General features: G+C 31.0%; 3 protein-coding genes across 3 annotated transcripts; all 3 read right to left on the bottom strand.

Moving 5' to 3' along the window:
• Positions 1-301: 301 nt before the first annotated feature.
• Positions 302-3,842, bottom strand: LOC114387283. The gene is made up of 3 exons (XM_028347435.1): positions 3,573-3,842; positions 1,895-1,977; positions 302-1,805 (listed from the first exon to the last, which is right to left on the bottom strand). Exons 1-3 carry the CDS (start codon positions 3,670-3,672, stop codon positions 804-806), a joined length of 1,185 nt encoding a protein of 394 aa, XP_028203236.1. The 5' UTR covers positions 3,673-3,842; the 3' UTR covers positions 302-803.
• Positions 3,843-5,388: 1,546 nt separating this feature from the next.
• LOC114386309 lies at positions 5,389-10,653 on the bottom strand. The gene is made up of 3 exons (XM_028346275.1): positions 10,004-10,653; positions 9,735-9,924; positions 5,389-5,857 (listed from the first exon to the last, which is right to left on the bottom strand). The coding sequence occupies exons 1-3, from the start codon at positions 10,585-10,587 to the stop codon at positions 5,639-5,641; spliced, it is 993 nt and encodes a 330-aa protein (XP_028202076.1). The 5' UTR covers positions 10,588-10,653; the 3' UTR covers positions 5,389-5,638.
• Positions 10,654-15,258: 4,605 nt separating this feature from the next.
• LOC114387083 lies at positions 15,259-16,415 on the bottom strand. Its single transcript, XM_028347205.1, has one exon. The coding sequence runs from the start codon at positions 16,328-16,330 to the stop codon at positions 15,572-15,574; it is 759 nt and encodes a 252-aa protein (XP_028203006.1). The 5' UTR covers positions 16,331-16,415; the 3' UTR covers positions 15,259-15,571.
• Between the last annotated feature and the right edge of the window lie 5,288 nt (positions 16,416-21,703).

Below are 21,703 nucleotides of genomic sequence, written 5' to 3' on the forward strand. Positions count from 1 at the left end.
AAGTCATATTAATGTATAATTACTAAAATAGTTTAAATTTTAAAAGAATGTCAAATTCTCAAATGTAATATAAACCCATCACTAGCACATATCGGGCATTTTTTGTATTTAACTATTAACAAACTGTTTTAGTTCACGTTAAAACTAGTGCAATTACTAACAGAAAAGATAAAAGGAAAATGCAGAGCAAATGCTATGGAATCCTGCATGATGTATAGGGAGTGATGATGGGATGCAAGACAATGTATAGAAGACAAAAGATAGCATTCTCTTTTTTAAGAAAAATATACACTGCTCCAAATGAAGCAAATCAGAACACCCATTCCATTCTTGTTTCCAGTGTTGCTATAATTATAAACAACAGCCCCAACTGAGCTGCAAAATTTACACTAGAAAAAGGAAATACAAGTACATCACAGAAAAACCAACAGATCTTGGCTTAATGTTTGATAGATTCAAATCCTTTTCTCATTCCTTTGCAACAAGACTTTGAAAAATAGTCATATGTTTGCTGCCTGCATGTTTAGAGAAGCATTGAAGAACCAACATTAGCTCTGACGACATCTATGCAAAAAAAATCTCAATAGTAACAAACTGCTAGCTAATTGCACATCTGTTTGCTTTCTTGTGATCTACAAGATAAACTTACAACATTTTGCCTATAATTTCCCCAATGGCAACACTAAATCAGAAGTCTGATATTTGCAAGCCATAGGCCACAAAATAGATCAAATACAATTCAATCACATTATATTTACACATTTGTTATAGTCTACTCTACACCATACCGTCAATCATCACTTTCACTGATAGAAAATATCAAACCCTTCCTTCATTTGAGATTTGTCGTGCAGTAGTTTTCTATCCTTAAATCTGCAGAAAGAAAGTGCAGGATCATGCTTAGTGATAGAAACCCCAAGACTTCGTGAAGCGGCAAGAAGACAATTCCCAATTTTTGATTCTCTATTTTCGTCCCCTGATAGAAGATGTTTCCCAACTTTTGATTTTCTATTTTTGCCACCTGATTTAAGATGTTTCCCAAAATTTGATTTTCTATTTTTGCACCCTGATTTTATGGAAACCGATTCAACATGAAATGGAGCATGCAAGACATGTGGGGGTGTTTTGGGAGTGAACTGTGGCAAGGAATCGCTTTGTCTCTTTGAGCAACTGTGTTCTCTGGTGTTTGAATGAACTTCAATCTCACTATGAATAGATTTAGATGTAATATCTGAGTTTGAAGAGCTGCTAAAATTGTCGATCCCATTGAAACTTGAAAAATATTTATGGATTATACCTGTGACTGATATCACTTGTGTAGACATCTTACTGAGACTGCATTGCATCGAATTAGGATGCAACTCAACTACATTTTCAACTTTATTCTCTGGCATTACATCTGAACTCTTATTGGACATACCAGTAGATTTGTCTCCAAATCTGCTGGGATATCTTTCTGGCATTCCAGAGGCTGTATTCTGCGCGTGATTTTCATGAGAAATTCTCTTTGTTCTGCTTCTTTGAAACATGATTAGTAGTTTCATCCTCTTCCACAATGCATGATGGGGTTGGAACCCTTCCATTTTCTTTTCCTCACTTTTGCATTTTGCCTTATCCTCACCATTGCAGGTCTTTAAGTCCTTGTGTTTTGAAAGAACAGCTGCATCATCGGGCGGACACAGAATGCACAAATGCTTTAAATGCTTCACTTCCACATGAAGAAACCATGTTCCTCTCATTGCAGGGAAAGCATATTTTAAAGGGAAGGAATCAGGCAGGTAGTAGAAGCATGGTTTTTGCTTCACCTAGAAGAATATACAGTAACTCAAACTCATTGTTGCAGAAATTCATAAAAAAAGATGCATAGATACTAAACAGAAAGTAAAGTACCTACAACTGAAGTGTGCTTTCTCAAAGCATTAACTTGGATCTCTCCTATATCTGGTAAACAACTGAAGTGTGCTTTCTCAAAGTCTCCTGCAGAATAATCATTGCACAAATTAGTTTTCCTGTCATAACCTAACATACTCCAGGTTAAACTGCAATTTCATCACTGCCCAGTTTTTTCATTTTTTAAAGTTTGTGGATGATATTGACAATGGTCAAGAATCAGCAGTGCTCCAGACCATTAATTATATGGAAAAACTAACCTAAATTGGAGCCAAAGCATTTCATGAAAAGACTCAAACTCAAAGAAGACTAGATTTTGAACATTGCATTTGAAACCCCACCTTTATGGAAAAAAAAGGAAAGATCATATCATAAGAAACAACCCAAAATTGAAAGGTGAAGCCCTTTGAAGTCCATTATCTCCCTCATCTAATGTTATACACACATGATACAACGCCAACCAAATTAGAAGCAGCCTGTTCTGCAATCCACAGACTGAGAAGCAGAAATTGCAAATATGTCTAGCGAGAATGGTGTTCCCGGCCCCAGGAGAGAATTCCATAATTTGATTTAAGGAAGCAGGATAAAGAGAAGCACTCTCCTTGACAATCAAAAACTTTGTTCACGCCTTCACGAAAGAGTTCCAAGCAAAGGGAAAAAAAAACAGGGTTGGCTATACCTAAATTATCTGTTGTCTATTTATGTTCAATAGCAAGATAGAGGAAATTGCTTCACTTTTGGCATCCATAGAAAAAACCCATTTCACTGGAAAGGTTTATGTATAATTTTATTAAATGTCAATAACTGTCGTCTTATAATCTGATTAAGAAAATAAAGGTCCGGACAAGCAACACTATCAGCACAAGAAAGTCTGCCTTTAGAGGTAAACTAATTTGGAATATCCAAGGCCATTATACAGTTCTCTCTGTAGGAGTCAAATGCTTTTTAGATTTATTAAATTTCAGCTGAGCAAAAAGATAGTAATACGATCATCTTGGCTCGAGAGTGAGAAGACCTTAATATTCAAGTCTATAGTAAATTCAATATGATATACATTTAAGCAAAATATTGAAAATTGATTAAAACATAACCATTGTTTGATTGATGAGCTGAAATAGAGCCATGATTGAGTTGACATTATCATCAATTCAGACTGCTAGGCTTTCCCCACTATAATTTTAAATGAATTTTCAAATGGCATGACTAGGTTTCATCTTTCATCTTCAAACTTACTTGAACACAACTGCTAGGCCATGTGGGTGGAGAGAATAAGCGGATTCAAGTAAAAATGGAAATGAGATTAATTTCATTTGAACAAATCCACAATAGATGCCCATAAATGCTTGAACATGTGCAAAAATATTAAATCACAAAATTAATGCTAAACAGATACAAATTTATCTAAACCCTTGCAAAAGACCCTCATTCCCAACATAAACAAGTACAAGAAATATACATAACTCACAAGACATACTCCTCCTCAAAGTCATCATCACTGCAACAATTTCATATCAAAGCAAGTGAGACAGTGTTATTCAACCCAAAAACATGTAAACACACGGAGGCAAAGGTTACAAGTGAAATAACACAACAGAATCAACAAAATCTTCAAATGGGCAAAATATTTAAACCCAGAACATGAAGTGTGGAGGAGAAAAAGGAGTTTTTTTTTATGAACCTACTTTTGAGTGATGCAGCTGTGATGTCAGGAGGGGCATTGAAAGCAATGCGAGTGCCTAAGTTTGTGTCGGCGAAGACTGTAACTTCACCGTCGCCAACCATTGGGCGTGTCGTGTCCTGTGCTGTGTTGTTCGGAGTTCCTAAGAAAATGACATCATCGGTTCAACGAATCAATGAGTTGTTCAAATCAGTAGGACATAAGAAAACAGTGATGAAATTGGAGATGGAAACCAGGGTGGGCCACAATTTCTTTTTTTTTTTCGCTCCGTGAACCGGGCCAAGGTCCATCCTTCCCCTATATTTTTTTTCCGGTAAATTCCCGTTATAGTCCCTAAAAGTGTAAGTCTGGTAATAAATTAGTTCTCTAGTATTCAATGACCTTTTTGATAATGAATTATAATTTTTATGATTAATTTGATATTAAGTTATAAAATTTAAAAATTAATTTGTCATTAAATTATTTGTGGGACTAATCTGTCTCTTTTCGTATCACTTGGTAACTATATTTAAATTTTTTATCATCAAAATAATTATTTACCCTATTTTTTATATATTACCAAGTGTGGGGTGACTTCACATAGATGATGCATTATTTTCTACTTTTTTTTGTCAAACAAATTCAATTGTAAAAAAAAATTCATTGAATGAACGAAAATGATTCCTCCAAGAAAAAGGGAGGAACTTCTTTGTGAATCACTTTAGGACTTGTTTGATGGTCATAATATAATAAATTAGGGTAAGACATAAGATCAAGATGGAACATAATAGAACAAAATAATATTTTAATCATATCAAATGATAAAGTGTATCCGAACCTTACATATACTCACAAAAATATCCACAAGTGAGACAAATAATTACCCACAATGTTAAGGTTGAATAGGAACCGGTATTTACTTGCAAATTTACATGGGTATGGATATTATAATATCCAACCTGTCTCATCCTGCATATTTCATGTATTAATATATGTTACGAGATATATATATATATATATATATATATATATATATATATATATATATATATATATATATATTAGGACTAATACTTTAAATCTCTAATCTTTAACAATGTCATTCATTACTAGAAAATGAAAAACCCTAAACCTTTAATTAGATTTTTTGTTAAGTGATTAGAACATTAATTTTAACAATTATTATATTAGATGATTATTTTTGTAATTTTGTTTATTTATAACTTGAGTTTGGATAAATCAATATTATATTTATTTTATCTTTAATATTATATGTATCCTTTTAATGTTATGTTTGAATTATTTAAAAATAAATTTTTACTAGAATTGTAGTAATTATTTTAATTAATTTTTACTAATTTATTATTACTAATGTCATGCATAAGAAAAATGCGAGACATGGGTATATAGATATCCAGCAATTATAAAGACAGATTAAAATTACTATCTATGTAAGTATGAGACCAAATTATTTTTATATGCAAATATAAGAATGAGCACTATAAACCTTTATTTAGAGGTTATCCATTATCATTCCTAACAACAACAATGAGGAGGTGGTGCCAACACCTATTATCAAGATTATAAAAAATAGTTAATTTAATTATTAACAATAAATATATTTTTAATTTAATTTTTTTTCAAAACTACCATTATTATTAATTTTCCTCTCTCTATTCTAATTATTTGTTATTATAACTTTTAATTAAAGATATTAAGTCAAATAGTTAATTCAAAGGACATTATGAATTAAGTCTTATAAAAAAGACCATCACCACTTTTAATTTGGGTCTTATAAGGAGGAGGAAGTAGATTTTCTTTAAATTATATAAAACCTTGCCTTTTATGTAAAAAATAGATGATGAATATATTTAATGCCTAAAGTCAAATCCAAGAGATCACATATAGTTCTAATTTTCTCAATCAACAAAACACATGCACAACTCTTCTAAGTAAATCTTCTAATACAATAACTCATCCAAAAGAAAAAAGACAACAATTGACACTACACATCCCAAACCATTGAATACAATGGGTAAAAAATCTAATTTTAACAGCTAATCAAAACTTCCAAAAAAAAAAATCAAGTAATCAAGGAAGAATCCTGCGTCGCCGGCGTGGTGTCTCTCGCTTCACATACATTTTCTCCATATCATTCAGTGGTCGGCTTGATCCATCTGGCATGCTAGCAAACTTCCAGCCACCACCACCTCCACGCTTTCCCTGATGTCCCAATTTCTCTACTGTAAAAGTCCATCCATCTGAAGGGCGTCGTCGACTATACTTATGGCATTTTACCTCTCCAGCCATCTGCACACAACCAAAACCACATTATTCAATGAGATCCACAAGCAAATATCTTACTAGCAGCACACAGAACAAAGAAGCTGAATATGAATGTGAGGGGAGCTGTTCACGCATAGACCATATTTGTTAAAATAGGTGTTAGTAAAGCAAAAAATACCATAAAACAATTGAAAAATGTTTGAACAATATTTCAAACAACTATTTTTTTTTCTAGAAAAGTATTCTCAACAAACAATGGAAAAACTAAATAACAACAAACATTTATCTCACTAAGGAGGCAAGCTAAATGGATTAGTTGATGCTATTGGACTCTCTAAGAAAACAAATTTATTGTAAAATCAACAAAAGAAATTTCAACTTATAATGGTTTCTCCTTGTGTTTTTACATCTGCCATTTTTAGTTGAAATATATTCCATTAGATTTATGTTTCTCTCACTAGAACTTCTATTTGTCTTTTTCTATTTAGAGTTTAGACAATATCTCATCATCTCCTTAGTAGGTGCTACTTCAACTTCCTTCCAAACAGTTTTATTAAATGGCGGCGCCATGTCAGAATAGCGTGGCAGATTTTTGCCAACTGCCATATAAATTAGTGAAGGGAGGCCCGCTCTAGCACCGTGCCATTGGTCACAATGATGTGTATATGTCAGAATTTTGGCCTTCTACCATATTCCACCATCCACCATTGATAACACTGCTTCCAAAGATTTATGATCCAATTCTTCTTTTCTTAGATGTACAAGCATCCCCCTTAGCATTTTAATATCTGATACACTATTTTTGGTTCCTGTTTGAATTTCACAGCCCAACATTCACTACCATAAAACATCATTGGTGACTGTTAGGTAAAATATTCTTTCAAGTTTGATAGGCACTTCACAATCACAAATTACAACCGAAGCATTTGGCCACTTCATCCACTAGCTTCAATCCACGTACATCCCTATCAATCTCCCCATTACCTATGGTGGCCATGGTTTGGATTGTCCAAAAATTCAAACCAAAGCTAAGCCAAACCAGAAAACTGGTTTGGATTTAAAAACCAAATTGGTTTCTGGATTTTTGTGAACCAGTTTAAAACCGGTTTTAAACCACAAAGTAGTGTAGAAACCAGTTTAAAACTGGTTTTTCTCCTCTAAAACCAGTTCTTTATTAAAAAAAAAACATTTTATATATTTATTTAATTAGAAAATAAATAAATAATTATGATACAAATACAGAAACAAAGACTACATACAGTCATGAGTCATCTACAATTCACAAACAATATTAATGAAACTTTAAGGACAAATATCGGCCATTTCTACAAACATCTCTCTTACATACATTACTGGGTCTTGTAACCTGATGGAGAAATGCTTCATTACTTAACCATCCATATATATAAATATTGTGGTATGACCATTACATCAACTATCAGATAAAAAATGTCAATAACAAATTAAAACAGACCAGTGAGAAATTGATTTGCAGTAACAGTGCTCAAGTGTATATCAAGATAACAAGCAAACACAAGATAGGCTAACTTTAGGAAGTCAAGTTAACTGATAACTGACAGGGCACATTTGTCATTGTGACCCAAAACAGCATATTTCCTTTCATACTAGTAGCAGCAAAGCAACGGTCATGGTTTAGAAGCCCACAACACACTACTCCTTAACCACTTCCACATGAAGAAAAACTCTGTCCAAGTGCTTATGCAAAATTTGTCTGAAGAAACACCTAATTAAAGAAACTAAAACATTCCTTATATCATACTTTTACTTAATAATTCATGAAAAATGTATTGCCCAAAAAATTAATAAAATTATTGTTAAGATTTCTTTAAGCTCCATCATTTCTGTTGCACTAATCACATCAATGCAAACATACTTATTAGCCACAAAATTTGAAAACTAAAAAAATAAGCATCTTATCAAAGTTCTTGCTCACACATAGCAGGCCAGATTATTCTCTTTCTCAAGAAACATCATTTAATTTTTGGAATGATGTTTCCTTGTAATCTTTTGGTCCTAAAGCAATATATTTCTTACTAACACATATTGCACTAAATACTTGATGACATCTTTGGAATATTTTCTCTGATCCCCAACATATTGCTTTGATTCAGATTAAGAACATTTCGGTACCATGTGTTGCAGATCCCCATGGCACATGGCATGAATGCAAGCTTGATATAAAACACTTCCCACCAAGTTAACTCAGTCTAATGCAAGGTGGACATTTTCTGATCTTAATAACTAGAGTAACACTCAAATTTGCTGATACCTAAACTCAAGGAATTTGGCTAGGATCCTAATCAACCTTATAAAGCTGATTAAATTTTGCCCTGCCTGTGTCAACACTCTACTTGACGTATATCATTAGTTTATAAATAAATAAAAAATGGCATGGGTAAAAACAAAGCACTGGAATCATAATTGATCATAATCTTCTACCGTTTGGTTGAAAACTCTATGGGACTTTTTGACTGCCAAGATTCTACAACAGTTTGTGATTTCATTTAATGCATGATTTCAGGATTCTGAAGGGTATTTAGTGTGGTTGGGACTTGGGATCACTCCATCTGAAGGGATGTTCATAGATGGTTGCTATGCACACTGCCAAACTGCAATGCAGGAAACATGGATGAGAAATGACTCTCCAGTGTTAGCCAATACAGTAAGAAATTGCATTATTTTCTCCTTTCTGCAACGTATGTGCATCTTTGTGTGGCTTTAGGCTTATTATTGTCATTCCCTTAATATAAAGTAAAGAGCTAACCAAATTGCATAGTATTCTTCAGACAATTGCAAGGGCAGTGAGAGATTGGTTTTATTAACAACAGCCTTTCCGTCGACAGATTGTGCCTACCCTTGCAACCCTACTTGACTGGCTATCACGAGAGTAGGAAGAAGAAAAAGTAAAAGAAGACCCTCATTGTGGCATTGACTCAAAGTAAAAGGAATATAGTCTACTCAAGTGTCACCAGCTAGTTACTTCTTCATTCAAAAATCGTACGATCAAGTCTATTACTATAATGTTCAACGAAAAGAGAAAAGGCTTCCCCTCAGACAGGAAAGCGAACCTTCCAGAGCATAAAGAGGACAAAGACTAGCTACATGATAGACTGATATCTAATGGCCTAACCAAACAGCAAGTCATGTAATTTACAAATCTCAGGAGATAATGTAATCTGAAACAAAAAGGTCGTAGCTTAAACTATAAAAGCTAAACCTGAGCCCTTGTAAGGCAAATATATAAATATTTTTTTAATATTAAACCCAGAATTATTAATAACTTTCTTATTTTCTGGTTTGTTAACAAGCCCATTTGCTCTGTACCACTGGTACTATTCCCTATTAATAATATATCTATTTTTGCCGAGCAAAAAAAAAGCCCATTTGCTCTGTTTGACTATTTCTTCTCCATATCCTAGTAGAGTTTGATATATGCTCTGGTCTACATCAGTTCTAGATATCATCTATAATTACAGACAAGACAAGTCCCACCAATATGCCATGCCAAAGGCAAAACTACCAAGTATCCCCATAAATAGAATACACCATTTGGCCCTCGGATGTAGTTTCTCTATAAACACTTACAGGAGAAAAAAATAAGAAGGAAAAATGGAATAAGTTTCTACATAAGCTAAAATAAGTTTATTATAAGTCAAAAACCAGCTTATAGAACAAGCTAATATGAGAGAAGATCTACAAATTAGGTACACATAAGCTAAGAATATTTCATTTTTCCTTCTTAATTTCCAGAACGAGGATATCAAAAACTTATATTATTACACAACAATACAACAAATCCAACAGAAAGAACACGAGATATCTACTCAACAATGTTCTGAATGCTTTCATGCATATTATATTAGTGGCGAGGTGAACTTACTTTCTTTTTATTGAAGTTCATCTTCTCGACAAACTCCCGATAGAGCATCTCATCCTCCTTCATGGAGATCTCATAATGCACCTCATCCACATCCTTGGTAATGCCATCCCACCCCTCCGGCATAACCTTGAAGTCCGGCTTGTACGGCAGAGACGCCACATGAAACTCCCTATCATGCGAATTAAAAAACCTGCAACACCACACACCACATCATCAATTCATTCAAAACACAAAAACAAATCCACACAAATGAATCTGGACGCACGTACTCAGGGCAAGAATCGAGTAACTGCTCGACGGAATCGTCGAGCGGGTGGCCGAGCCTCTTCTCTTCCTCCTCCTCGATCTCCTTGAGCCAGAGGATGGCGTGAACCCTCTGCCGCATGATCCTGTAATCCCTAGCGAGCTTCTCCACGGTGTAGACCTGAGGGTTCTTCTTGTGCAGCCGGTACATCTCCGCCTTCTCGGAATCCTTCAGATACGAGCCTCGCGCGCCGGGCTCCTGAACCTGCTTCAGAAGCACCGTCGTCTCCTCCAAGCGACTCTTCCAGCTGTCACAGTAGGCCTTCCCTCTGCGGTTCTCCGCCTCCAGCTCGCGGAGCCTGTCCTCCGTGTCCTGGAGGTACGCGAGGACCTCGGACGGGGCCTGGCCGTTGAAGTGGTCGCCGGCGAGGCCCGTCGACCACGAGGAGGCGCTCTCCCATGCCGCGTCGAAGGAGCCTCCTCCTCCGGCGGGCGCGTCGGTGGAGAAGGAGAGGATTCCTGAAGGGGCTCGGGGAAGGAGGCTGTCGTGACGGAGCGACGATGTGGCGACGCGGCGCGTGCAGGATGCGAGACGGTGAAGGGGTTGCATTGTGAGTGGAGAGTGGCGGCGAGTGAAGTGGAGTGACGGAGAGAGGAAGAAGCTAATACTAAGGAACTAGAATTTTCACAAGAAAAAAAAACTAAAAATTATTATTATTATTATTAACGGGTGTCTTTTTAAATTTTTTAAATAATAAAAAAAATAAAAATTAATAGAAAAATGACAGAATAAAAAATTAATAATATAAAAATAATCAGAAGTTAATGTAATTTTAAAATTTAAGAAATGATTTAAAGATAAAATTATTTAATGAAAATGGAGAGTGGTGAATGAATGATTAGTTAATGTTGATAGTGTGTCAGTTTTAATCTTCGTACCTAATGAGGATCAATTGTTTTTATTACTTTAATATTATTAAAAATAAAGATAAAATGGTGTAAAACATGTGGAGACCAAAATCCGTTACACAAAATTGTATCCTTTGGTATAAATTATTATTATTATCATTATTTAGTAGTAGATATGTATATTATATATGTAAAAAAATATTAAAATCATAATATATACAATATTCATGCATATTCAAATATTTTTATATTTATAGATGTCATATAATTTTAATTTATATAAATATTTGTTTCCAAAAAATATTAATAAGCACTTTTTTAAAATAAAATAAGTCGTTTTAAGATATTTTTTATGGACTTGTCTGAGTTGTTTTTACTTGACAAATAGTTTTTTTTAACTTTTTTTAAGAAACAATTCATATCTACTTTTAAAAAAATATTAAATAAGTGTTTTTAATTTAACTATTTTTTAAGTTTAATCAAAATGGTTCTAAATCTCCTTTGGTCCATAATATAAAGTCAAATTAATTAATTCACACACGAATTTTCATTAATTTAGTTAAGAATATTAAATTTATCTTAGATTAATATTTTTTTCTAAAGCTATCCTTATAAATAAGACTAACAAAAATGAACGAATTATGTTTTACTACTATCACATTATTCTAGATATGATGTTAATGATGGTAAATAAGTAATGCATGAAAAATTGTAAATTGAACCTTATAAAAAGAATTAAATTATATTTTTAATTTGAACCTTATAATAAGGACCGAGGGAGATTTAGATATATACAAAATTGTAAAAAATGTTAATAATAAAAAGATTTTAATGTTTACTCGTGAATAATGTATAATAGTTTTTCAATGTCATTCAATCTCGTATCACCATTTAAATCACTTTAAAATAATTATTTTATAAATCTACAAACTTACACATATAGTATGTTATGATTGAATGACTGTGTAAATTTTTTTATATTGTCAATATATAACATTTTTTTCTCTAATAAAAATATATTAGGATTTATAATGATTCATTTTAAAAAATGATTTCATTATAAAGAAAAAATGACTAACATGAGTAAATAATATAAAACAATCATTATTTCTCTATGTTGTCATCCTTCACATCCTTCCTTCAAGCAATGAGAGAGAGTATGAATATCTCACTACTTCTCAAAAACCTAACAAAACCCTTAGTGGCAACAATCTTCACCACCACCAAAATTGTGCTTTAGGTTGTTGTTTCTTCAATCTTGGCTCATGTAAATTTATGCAACCTAAATTTATGTTAGTTTCAATAAATTTGTGACACAGCACATACTCAGTCTCTCGCTCATCTCTCTCTCTCACACACACACACACTTAGTCTCACGCATAGTAAATTTTTTCATACTTATATCAATTTTTAGCATAAATCTCGTAGAAGAAAAATGAGAACTTGACCTATAGTTCTCACATGAAAGAATATGAATCAAAACCAAGAAATATAAAATTTGAGATTCATCAATTTTCAACATATTTTAATTGGATTGTCCTAATATTACATTTGTTATGTTGATACGCTTTCATGTTAGATCATGTGTTATTTTTTTAAAATTAATTTCCTAATACAGTGTTGGCAGTTGTTGTTCTCTTTTATAGCTAGTTCCTTTGTAAATTTTATTGATTATGTTTCCATATTAAGACATTGAATCAAACACTCATTATATCGTTTGGTTTCTATGCACCTTTGGATATCGTGCTTATTGATAGTTGCTCTTTTACCAGTGCTTGTTTTACTTGCCTTTGGCAGTGGGTTGTTGTGTCGGTGCCTTGTATAGTTACAACTTTTAGCAAAACATTCCTACTAACTTTGGTTATAGGATCTTCTCATGTTAACTTAGATTTTTATATTTAACTATCACTATAGGGAATAATATATCACATGTTTGGATATTTTATTCCTATTAACCCTATGATTTTATTCCTTTTTCTTGTGGAACTATATAATAAATATGCTGCCCAATTATGGTGTTTTTTTTGTTGGAGTAGACTCTCAATATCTAGTTTAGTTTCTATGTACCTTTGAATATGCCACAGTTTAATTTAGTTCAATTCTTTTGGTCAGCCCTAGATTTAGTTTGTGTTTGAAAAACCATTCTTACTCTACTCAATAATATGAATCTTAATATTTGGTTTAGTTTCTATTCACCTTTTAATATGTCATTGGTTAATTCAATTTGATTCTTATCGCCAACCCTAGATTTATCATGTGTTTGGAACATCATTTACTCTCAACTCAACGATATGAATGACTTGCTTTTTTGTTTTTTCCATCACAATTTCACAATCCAATAAAACATTTCTAAACGAGGATAATATTATAGTTAGTGTGCATAAATAACAGTCAAACCAATTTTAAACTATTTCTAAACCATATGCACACAATGCAAGTGGAACTGTTGTACTAAGAAGAGTCAGTTGTGCCAAATAACTCTAATGTTTCAATTTGCAACACGAAGACCTTGTCCAATGATATTGCCTCACGTAGAATTGAACCATTATAGGTAAGCTTACAACACACACACACACACACACACACACACACACACACACACACACACATACACACACATATATATAGAAAATGTTTGTATTCACGACAAACAGATAAAAAATCCTAATGTTTATAACATAATGCCTAGTGTTCTTAACGTGAGTGAAGTAACCAAAATGAGCCCACCGTTTTAGCCTGATCCTACTGAAGTTGGTCCCTATGAGGTGACCAAGACTCCAATCCATCACTTCTTTGGACTGTCATATATCAACATGATGAATAATTGAACCCTTTTGCAACCTAGACTATGGTGTGAAGTATACTTAGGTAATCAATTTCAAGCTCTTACCTTTTCTTGTTTAGTATGATGGATATATATTTTGACACCTACCTTACATGCTCCTTCACGTACTGGTTGGTGGCTATTGTGATCAAGTTAAGATTTCAAGGATAAGAAAGTTAAGAGCAACTTTAGTGGTAGATTTCAAATTAAGATCACTTTTGGTGGACCCCACAATGTCACTTAGAATTGAAGATCTTTTAATATCTGTTTCATTTTTTTCTTTTGTGACAGATTTCATTTTGAAATGTTAGACAATTTTTTATAGGCTACACAGAGACATCACTTTTAAATATTTTATTTAATTATTTATTAAATTAAATATAATTAATTAAGTAATTAATTTTAATGAAACATTAAAGAATTTTTTTATAAATATAATTAATTTTAGTTATTTTTTTCATTTCCAATGTCAACTTTCTTCACTTCCCAAAGTCCACTTTCAATTTTTTTTTCTCCTCCTTCCTATCTTGTGCCTCTTCTTCTTCTTTCTTCCACCCCTCTCCCTCCCCTTCTTCCTTCTCCTTTAGCCCCTTCTCCTTCCCCTCATGCGATCTTCTTCTTCTCCCCCCCCCCTTTCTTCTTCCTTCTGCCCCTCCCCCTCCCCCTTCTTCCTTTCTCCCCTCCTCGGCCTCCCTCCCCCTCCATAGCCTGGTATGTTGTTGTTTTTTTTTGTTCTTCCTCTTTTGTTGGCATGTTTTTCGTTCTTGCATTTTTTTCTTTCTTTCATTTTTTTTCTTCTTCCCGCGAGTTAGTCTAATGGTTTATTTTTAAGTAATTTTTTATTTTTTAAGCTTATGCAGAAATCTTCAAAGTTCTTCTACAAGAACTCATTCTCCACCCTAAAGATTTTTACAATACCTTTATTGTAAGATCTACATAAGATAAGATTTTGAGCTCAAAATTCTTATTCAAGATCTGACACTAAATATGCTATAATAATAATGCAAAATTGATACTAATTCATATTTTTATTAATTAATTTGAACTTGATAATGTAAAACTAATAAAAGAGTGTGAAGAGTCTTTATTTTATCATAGATATGACATATATCTTCACAGAAAATAGGTTTTTGTTGATTGAGTTGAATAAAAATATTATGCACGAATAAATTCTCTATAAGAAGTTTTAAATGTTTAATATATCTACATATTCATAACTCGAGTCTTAAAATTAGTGACTAAAACAACTATATGTATCACTTGATTTAAATAATTAATAAATGAAGAATCTTGATTCAATTCCACAAAATCGATGAAAAATTAGGATCGATGGCATTTCATTGCTCATGAATTTCAATTTTGAAAGCTTGATTATCGCGTACAAACAAAAAAACTTAATTATTTAGGTTTCGAACATCAGACTTAATTCGGATGAGAATTTTGATCATGGCGTGATCATAAACTAGTTAAAAACAGATAATATAAAAATGGTGGCAGGAATATATAGAAGCTTTGTGATCATAACGAGGAAAATACAACCTGCACACATTAAAACAAAAAAGAATATATAAACAAGAACAACAACCAAGAGGTTTTTCTACAAGACAATAGTTTAATCAAGGGAACTCTCCTTTAAAAAAGAATAGAGAGAGAGAGAGAGAGAATAAACTAAACTGAACTAGGACTATTTGGAAACTAATGCATAAAGGCTTTATATATGAATTATTGTTTTTATAAAAGCATGCATACATATGAACTGAATATATAACAAAAGTTCACTTTAACTGTTTTCTGATATGAACAGGATTCAATATAATTGAACCCTTTTATAACTAAATATTTTCATCACATAAAAATATACCTATAATTCACTCTTATAAAAGGTATCATTGGGGAAGCAATTAACAGTTAGATCAGCCAAGTTAAAATCATTATCCAAGAGCAAACCATCAGAGACATGATCCATGCTAGTAGTGGTAGGCCTTATTGAGTTACCCGAACTTGGAAGAAAACCACTGTTCTTCACATAATCAAAAGAGTAACCACTCTGCTGAGGCAGTTGTCGTTGTTCTTCATCTTCTTGCTTCTGCCCATTAGGAAACGGTGAAGGCACTTGATGAACCTGGTTGTTGTTGCTGTTGCTGTTGTTGTGGCTTCTGCCACTAAATGGTAGCACTACCCTACTACTTGTGTTGTGGTGAACCTTTTGTCCACTACTATTTCCTTGTTGGAAATTCAAGGTAATAGGGCCCTTTTGGACCCCTAGTGTTGGCATGGTTGTGCTATGACACCCTGTGAATTGTTGTACTAATGCTCTAAAATTGGTGGTGTTGGCATTGAGGAGTGTGGTTGGGGTTTTCTTAGAGGCTCTAGACCTTCTTCTTATTGGTTTGGACACATTACCCTTTGGACTCAATTGGCTCAAGATGCTATTGCTCTCTGATGATGGCATGGTGGGGGTGGGAGAACTAGTTGTCGTAGTCACGGTTGCATCAGAGAAGCCTAATTCTGTGGAAATTGGTGCCAAAGCATGATGATCATGGCCATGGCTATCCATTAGAGGTTGTTGATAGAACTGCATCCATTGATCAGTAATGGCAGCCATGGTCATATCCCTCATGTGGGTTTGGAAGTAGGTGTGGTAAAAGGTGAGGATCAGTGATCACTCCCTAACTCTATGACATCTTCCTTAATTTTTTTAAATGAAAGAACGAAAGTTGGTTTTATTATGACATGTGCCTTGTAATGGTCAAACTAAAAATGTCCAAGTTTTGACTATTCTTTGATAGGGACTGAGGAGAAACCAGATAATAGTGTGCTTCCAGGAAATAGCGTGCTCATATTATTATTATTTTCAAAGGCTACATGTAGATTGTATTGGAATTCGATTTGGTTCTTTCTCCTAAGATTTTAAATTTAAGTTTTGTAAATAAAAAAATATAATTACAACAAAATTTTTTACTTAAAACATTAAACAATTTTTTTAATAAAAAATAATCATTAATAAAATCAATAAATATTTATATAAATTTTTGTGACAAGAAAATTTTGTATAACCAAAACTCTAATATTTAACACAATACACAATTATATATCTTAAACTTAATATTATTATTTAAGTTGGCAGTTGATCTAAACACAGGGATACATATAAGGGCATGTTCATACTAGTGACGACATGAAAATGGGGATTAGCATCACTTTTGGACTCGTTGTTTGTTATGTTGGAGCTTAATTTTGAGGGGGTCTAAGTGATATTGGTCAGAAAAATGTGTACTGTAAAGTTGAAAATGATAAGATCTAGGTGCTCTAAGCCACCCACCCACCCACCCACCATACCTTTGTTGATCTAAGTTTCTTGTTTTTATACTATAGATGATCGTATGAGATACTTCATGTTATAGTAGCTAGCTAGCAATTCAACTTAAGAGCCCACGTGTTTTTACTAGAAGCAAATTAAATAAAGTCTTTGTCAAACTGATGTACAAGGAAGGAGAGAAATTAATATGGAATACCGACAATAATATAGCAAACCAGGTCTCTCTTTTTGACCATAGTTATTAAGTGAATTGAAGCCACAAACAAACACTGGGAATTTATACATCTAAACATATGGTGCCAACACCACAAAGACGTTCACTTTGATGTATACAGTGCTCTAAAAGATGGAACCTTTTATAGCAATTTATAGTTTTAGAGAATTTATAATTTAATTATTTATTTTAACTTTTTTTTATAATTTAGTGGGTGTCCTTTGATTTTTTTACTAAAATGAAAGGCTAATTAAATAGGATCACTGTTAAAAAAACACATTTGTTAAAATTATTTAACATTGATTTTGAATTGATGTTGTATCGAGGGATGTTAAAAGTCAAATACTTTTGATTTTTAAATTGGTTAATTTTATTTGAAAAAATAAAAGACTAATTAAACAACATAGGTGAAAACATGTTTGACATGTTTAAAATGGACACGAAATAGAATGAAATATAAGGCAAAAGTTTTAATTTTGTTTGCCAATAAATTTGAGGACAATTTTGTATTTAAAGTATGACAACATTCAAAATTCAACTGTAATTATTATATAAAAATATAAGATTCATTCAATGATTAAAAAAACATAAAGGGAAAAAGAATGAAAAAGAGATTACAAATTCAAACCGTCTCAATAGACATTTAAAATAAAATTAATTAATTAATATTTATAGATAAAAAATTATTTATTATATTTTTTATCTTCTCAAGCAATAGTCTTATTTTCTCTCATATATAATATTCCTCCTAGATTACACCCGGTAGAACCTTAGGCCAATGAGGTAGTCATCTAACGACAGGCTCATAATAAAAAAAATTATACAGTTGATGACTTTTACCTAGTGTTAATTTCTATTTGTTGATTCCTTTCACAGGCAGCACAAAGGTATAAAACACTAAAAAATATCACCTTATTGTAGATGAGTATCAGTTAATTAAAAGAAACCTTGTAGAATCCTTCTACACTTTCCCAAAAACCTTGTAGACTCTTACAATTTCCAAAATTAAAAATTGGTAGTAGTTCCCCCCGATATAAATGCTAAAAAGTGTAATTAAACATTAAATTTTTCAATCAATAATATCAATACTTCTTTGTATCTCTAAAAACTATAGTATCATACTCCTTGTTTGAAAGTATAAAAGTGAAACCGTACTACAAAAGTCTGCGCAATTCGTCGCAGCAAACTTAACATATCATATACAACTAATAATAATTTTACAACTAATAAAATGATGAGAATCTCAAGTAAAAATAAATTTGATATTGTTTCAGTTTTTTTTCCCTAGTTTTTTGTCAAATCAAAGATACAGATTATGAGTGAAACTTCTTAAATAAAAAAATAAAACCTACAAAATTTTGTTCTTTATAATAAAATTTTGCCAATAAAAAATATGCCAAAAATATTTTATAAAATATATTAGTAATATGTATTTTTTGATAAGAAAAAAAATTCTAATCACGTACACAAATAATATTATAAAAGAATACACAATTCAAGTTATAGAAACGAATAGATAATTTGAAAAAATGAATTATAATGACAATAAACTGAAATAAAAATTTTCTCTAAAATTATCTTTAATATATAATATTCGTGTTATCTATTAATGTTGAAGGTAAGCCAAGCTTTTCAAAGAAATTTAATTTTATAAAGTGAATGAGACACAGGAGCTTTAGGAAATAGTGGAATGAGACTTCATTTTATTTATAATTATAATTAATTAATATTTTTTTAAAAAAAATATTATAAACAAAAAGTTAAATACTAAAACACACTATGCTTTGAACTATATGCGACTTCACATTGAAGAATTTTTTCTTAATTTTAAATTTTCATTTACAATTTTTCTTTAAAAATATTATTTATTATTATAATTATAATTATAGTTTGATTTTAATTTTAAACTTTTGATATGTTGTATCAAACTGAATATATCTTTCTTTTTTAATACACTGAATATTAATATCACAGTAATAATTATGAATCCTAATTAAAATTGTATTCTAAAAATTAAAGTTATAAACCCAACATAAACAAAGTTTCACGATTGCTTAAAGCCAACAAGTTTTTTTTTTTTTTGCATTAATAAAGTTATTATTTAAAATTAAATACTCTACAGTTTTACACCACCAAATTACATTATCTTGAAATCAAAATTATATTTTCTGAATTCTTATTATAATCTTGTATAAATTTCAATTCCAAACAAATTTAGCAACAAAAAAAAAGAATATTATAAAAAAATAGAAGGAATATCAAATTTAATTTTACTTCACATTTTTATTTATTGAAAAATTCTTATTACTTCTACTTATAAATTATGTGTTAGGCTTATACTTACGTAAAGTCTCTCTTAGAGGTCCTATCATATCAGCCTAATTTGTATTTAAGGTGTGCGTAATGATAACAAGTTTTAGCCAAGCGTCATCAAATCGCTGATAACTAATTATGAGCATTAATTATGTAAAGTCCTTCAAACTGGCTTCTAATCGCGGCTAATTTTCTTCCAAATCCAGAAGAAATACATCTGGGGTTGAACTGTACTAGATCAACCGCGGTTAGTTAAACACCTTATTCAAAAAACAGTAACAATTTTCTTCCTAAGTGGAATCAATCGCAGCAAAATAGTTAAATACTATACTAGAATCAATTCAAATTACAAGTATAAAACAAGTAAAGAGATAGTTCAGTTCATTATTTCAGTAAAGAAATCTTATGATTCTTATTTGTTTTCCATGTTGGATGGATTTCCTAAAATCACAGAAGGATATGCAGTGTATGTATATACTACTAAGGATTAAAATGTTTTGCTTAAAAGGGTAAATTTTATTTGTCACTGCCTCCTAGGTAGAAGATTTGCCGACATGAGTAGTGCTCATGGTTTGATTATTTAAATAACCATAATAATAATAATAATAATTAATAAATAACTAGATTATAATTGGTTATAATATATAATTATAACCATAATTAATTTTAATTATAACTTAGTTATAATTTAATTTGATATAGTTTATTATTATTTTTAAGCTTAAATGTATTTTTAGTTATTTAATTATAACTAAGTTTATTATTATATTTATAATATTATTTATTTATGATTTAAGTTTAGACAAATCAAGATTATGTTTGTTTGTTTTTAATGTTACCTTTAATCCTATATATAAGAAATAAAAGATAATATTTTCCTACTAAACATATTATTTTATTGTTAAATGTTCTTTTTATCTCAAATTATTTATGAAGTCTATTAATAGTATGCACTTATTTCTACATGAAAGTGGGTGTATTAATTGAGCTACCAACAAAATAATATATACTCATTAGTTAAAAAATTATCTTTAAAAATAACTACCTCTTAAACCACTTAATATCATGGATAGTTTTGGAATAAAATTAAAAGACCAATTAACTAATTTAACCACTTATAATGATCTTAATGAATTATGTAATTATTTCTTATATATAACTAGATATAGTTTTATTGCTTAAAAGTAAAATTTTAATCTACTTGTATTAATTTTCTTATTAATATATTTTTATTGATTTATTAATTTGATGCATAAATAAAGTATGAGTTATATATATATCCAACAAATATAGAAATGAAAATTAAAGTGTATGAAACCAAATGCAGACAATTGTTTTAGACATAAGTACGAGGAAGGATATTATATAAGACCTTAAGCAGATTAGTATAAACTTTTTGTCATGTAAAATGCCCTCACTTTATACGAAATTTGTAGGGCTTAACTTAATCATTAATAATTCAATCACAAACTTGCTTTTGTAATTTAATAGATGTAAAATGTAGGTGATAATTAATTATATTTTAGTAATTAAATAAATTAAAATATTTTTTATGTTGCTATCAGTGTTGTCACTATTTGTACCCAAAAAAAATAATTGTCATTATAATTAGTTAATATCCAAATTAATAAGTCAGTACTCGAACCGTACGCGTTTTTTCTTCTCGTTTAAACAGAAAGAACAATGTCATATTTTATTATTATACAAATCTTAGCTTGGCATGCACTTGTTTACAAGGTCAAGCGAAATTTCTGCTTATCATATTAATTAGCAATATATCATATTATAAAGGATTTTTTTTATGCATAGAAATCAAATATAATAAATTTATAACAATTTATTGTTTTTACTTAATCAATTGAGCTAAATTCATATGTCAACATTGTTTATCCTAATCAATATTAACTTCAACCAATTGTTATATATAGAAACGGCCCAGGTCACCATAACTAATAAAATCTGAGTTAAAAGACAATTACTTTAGAGCGTGTTTGGATGGAGAAATTTTAAATTTTGAGAAATTTTAAATTTTAAGAATTTAAATACTTTAAATGAAATTTTTTTATTTTCAAAATTTTGTGTTTGGATAAAAAAAATTAAAATTATGAGGATGAAAAAAATAAATGAAAAAAAAAGAAAATATGATT

This window comes from Glycine soja, chromosome 15 (genome assembly GCF_004193775.1).
Source record: "Glycine soja cultivar W05 chromosome 15, ASM419377v2, whole genome shotgun sequence".
NCBI classification, from domain to species: Eukaryota; Viridiplantae; Streptophyta; class Magnoliopsida; order Fabales; family Fabaceae; genus Glycine; species Glycine soja.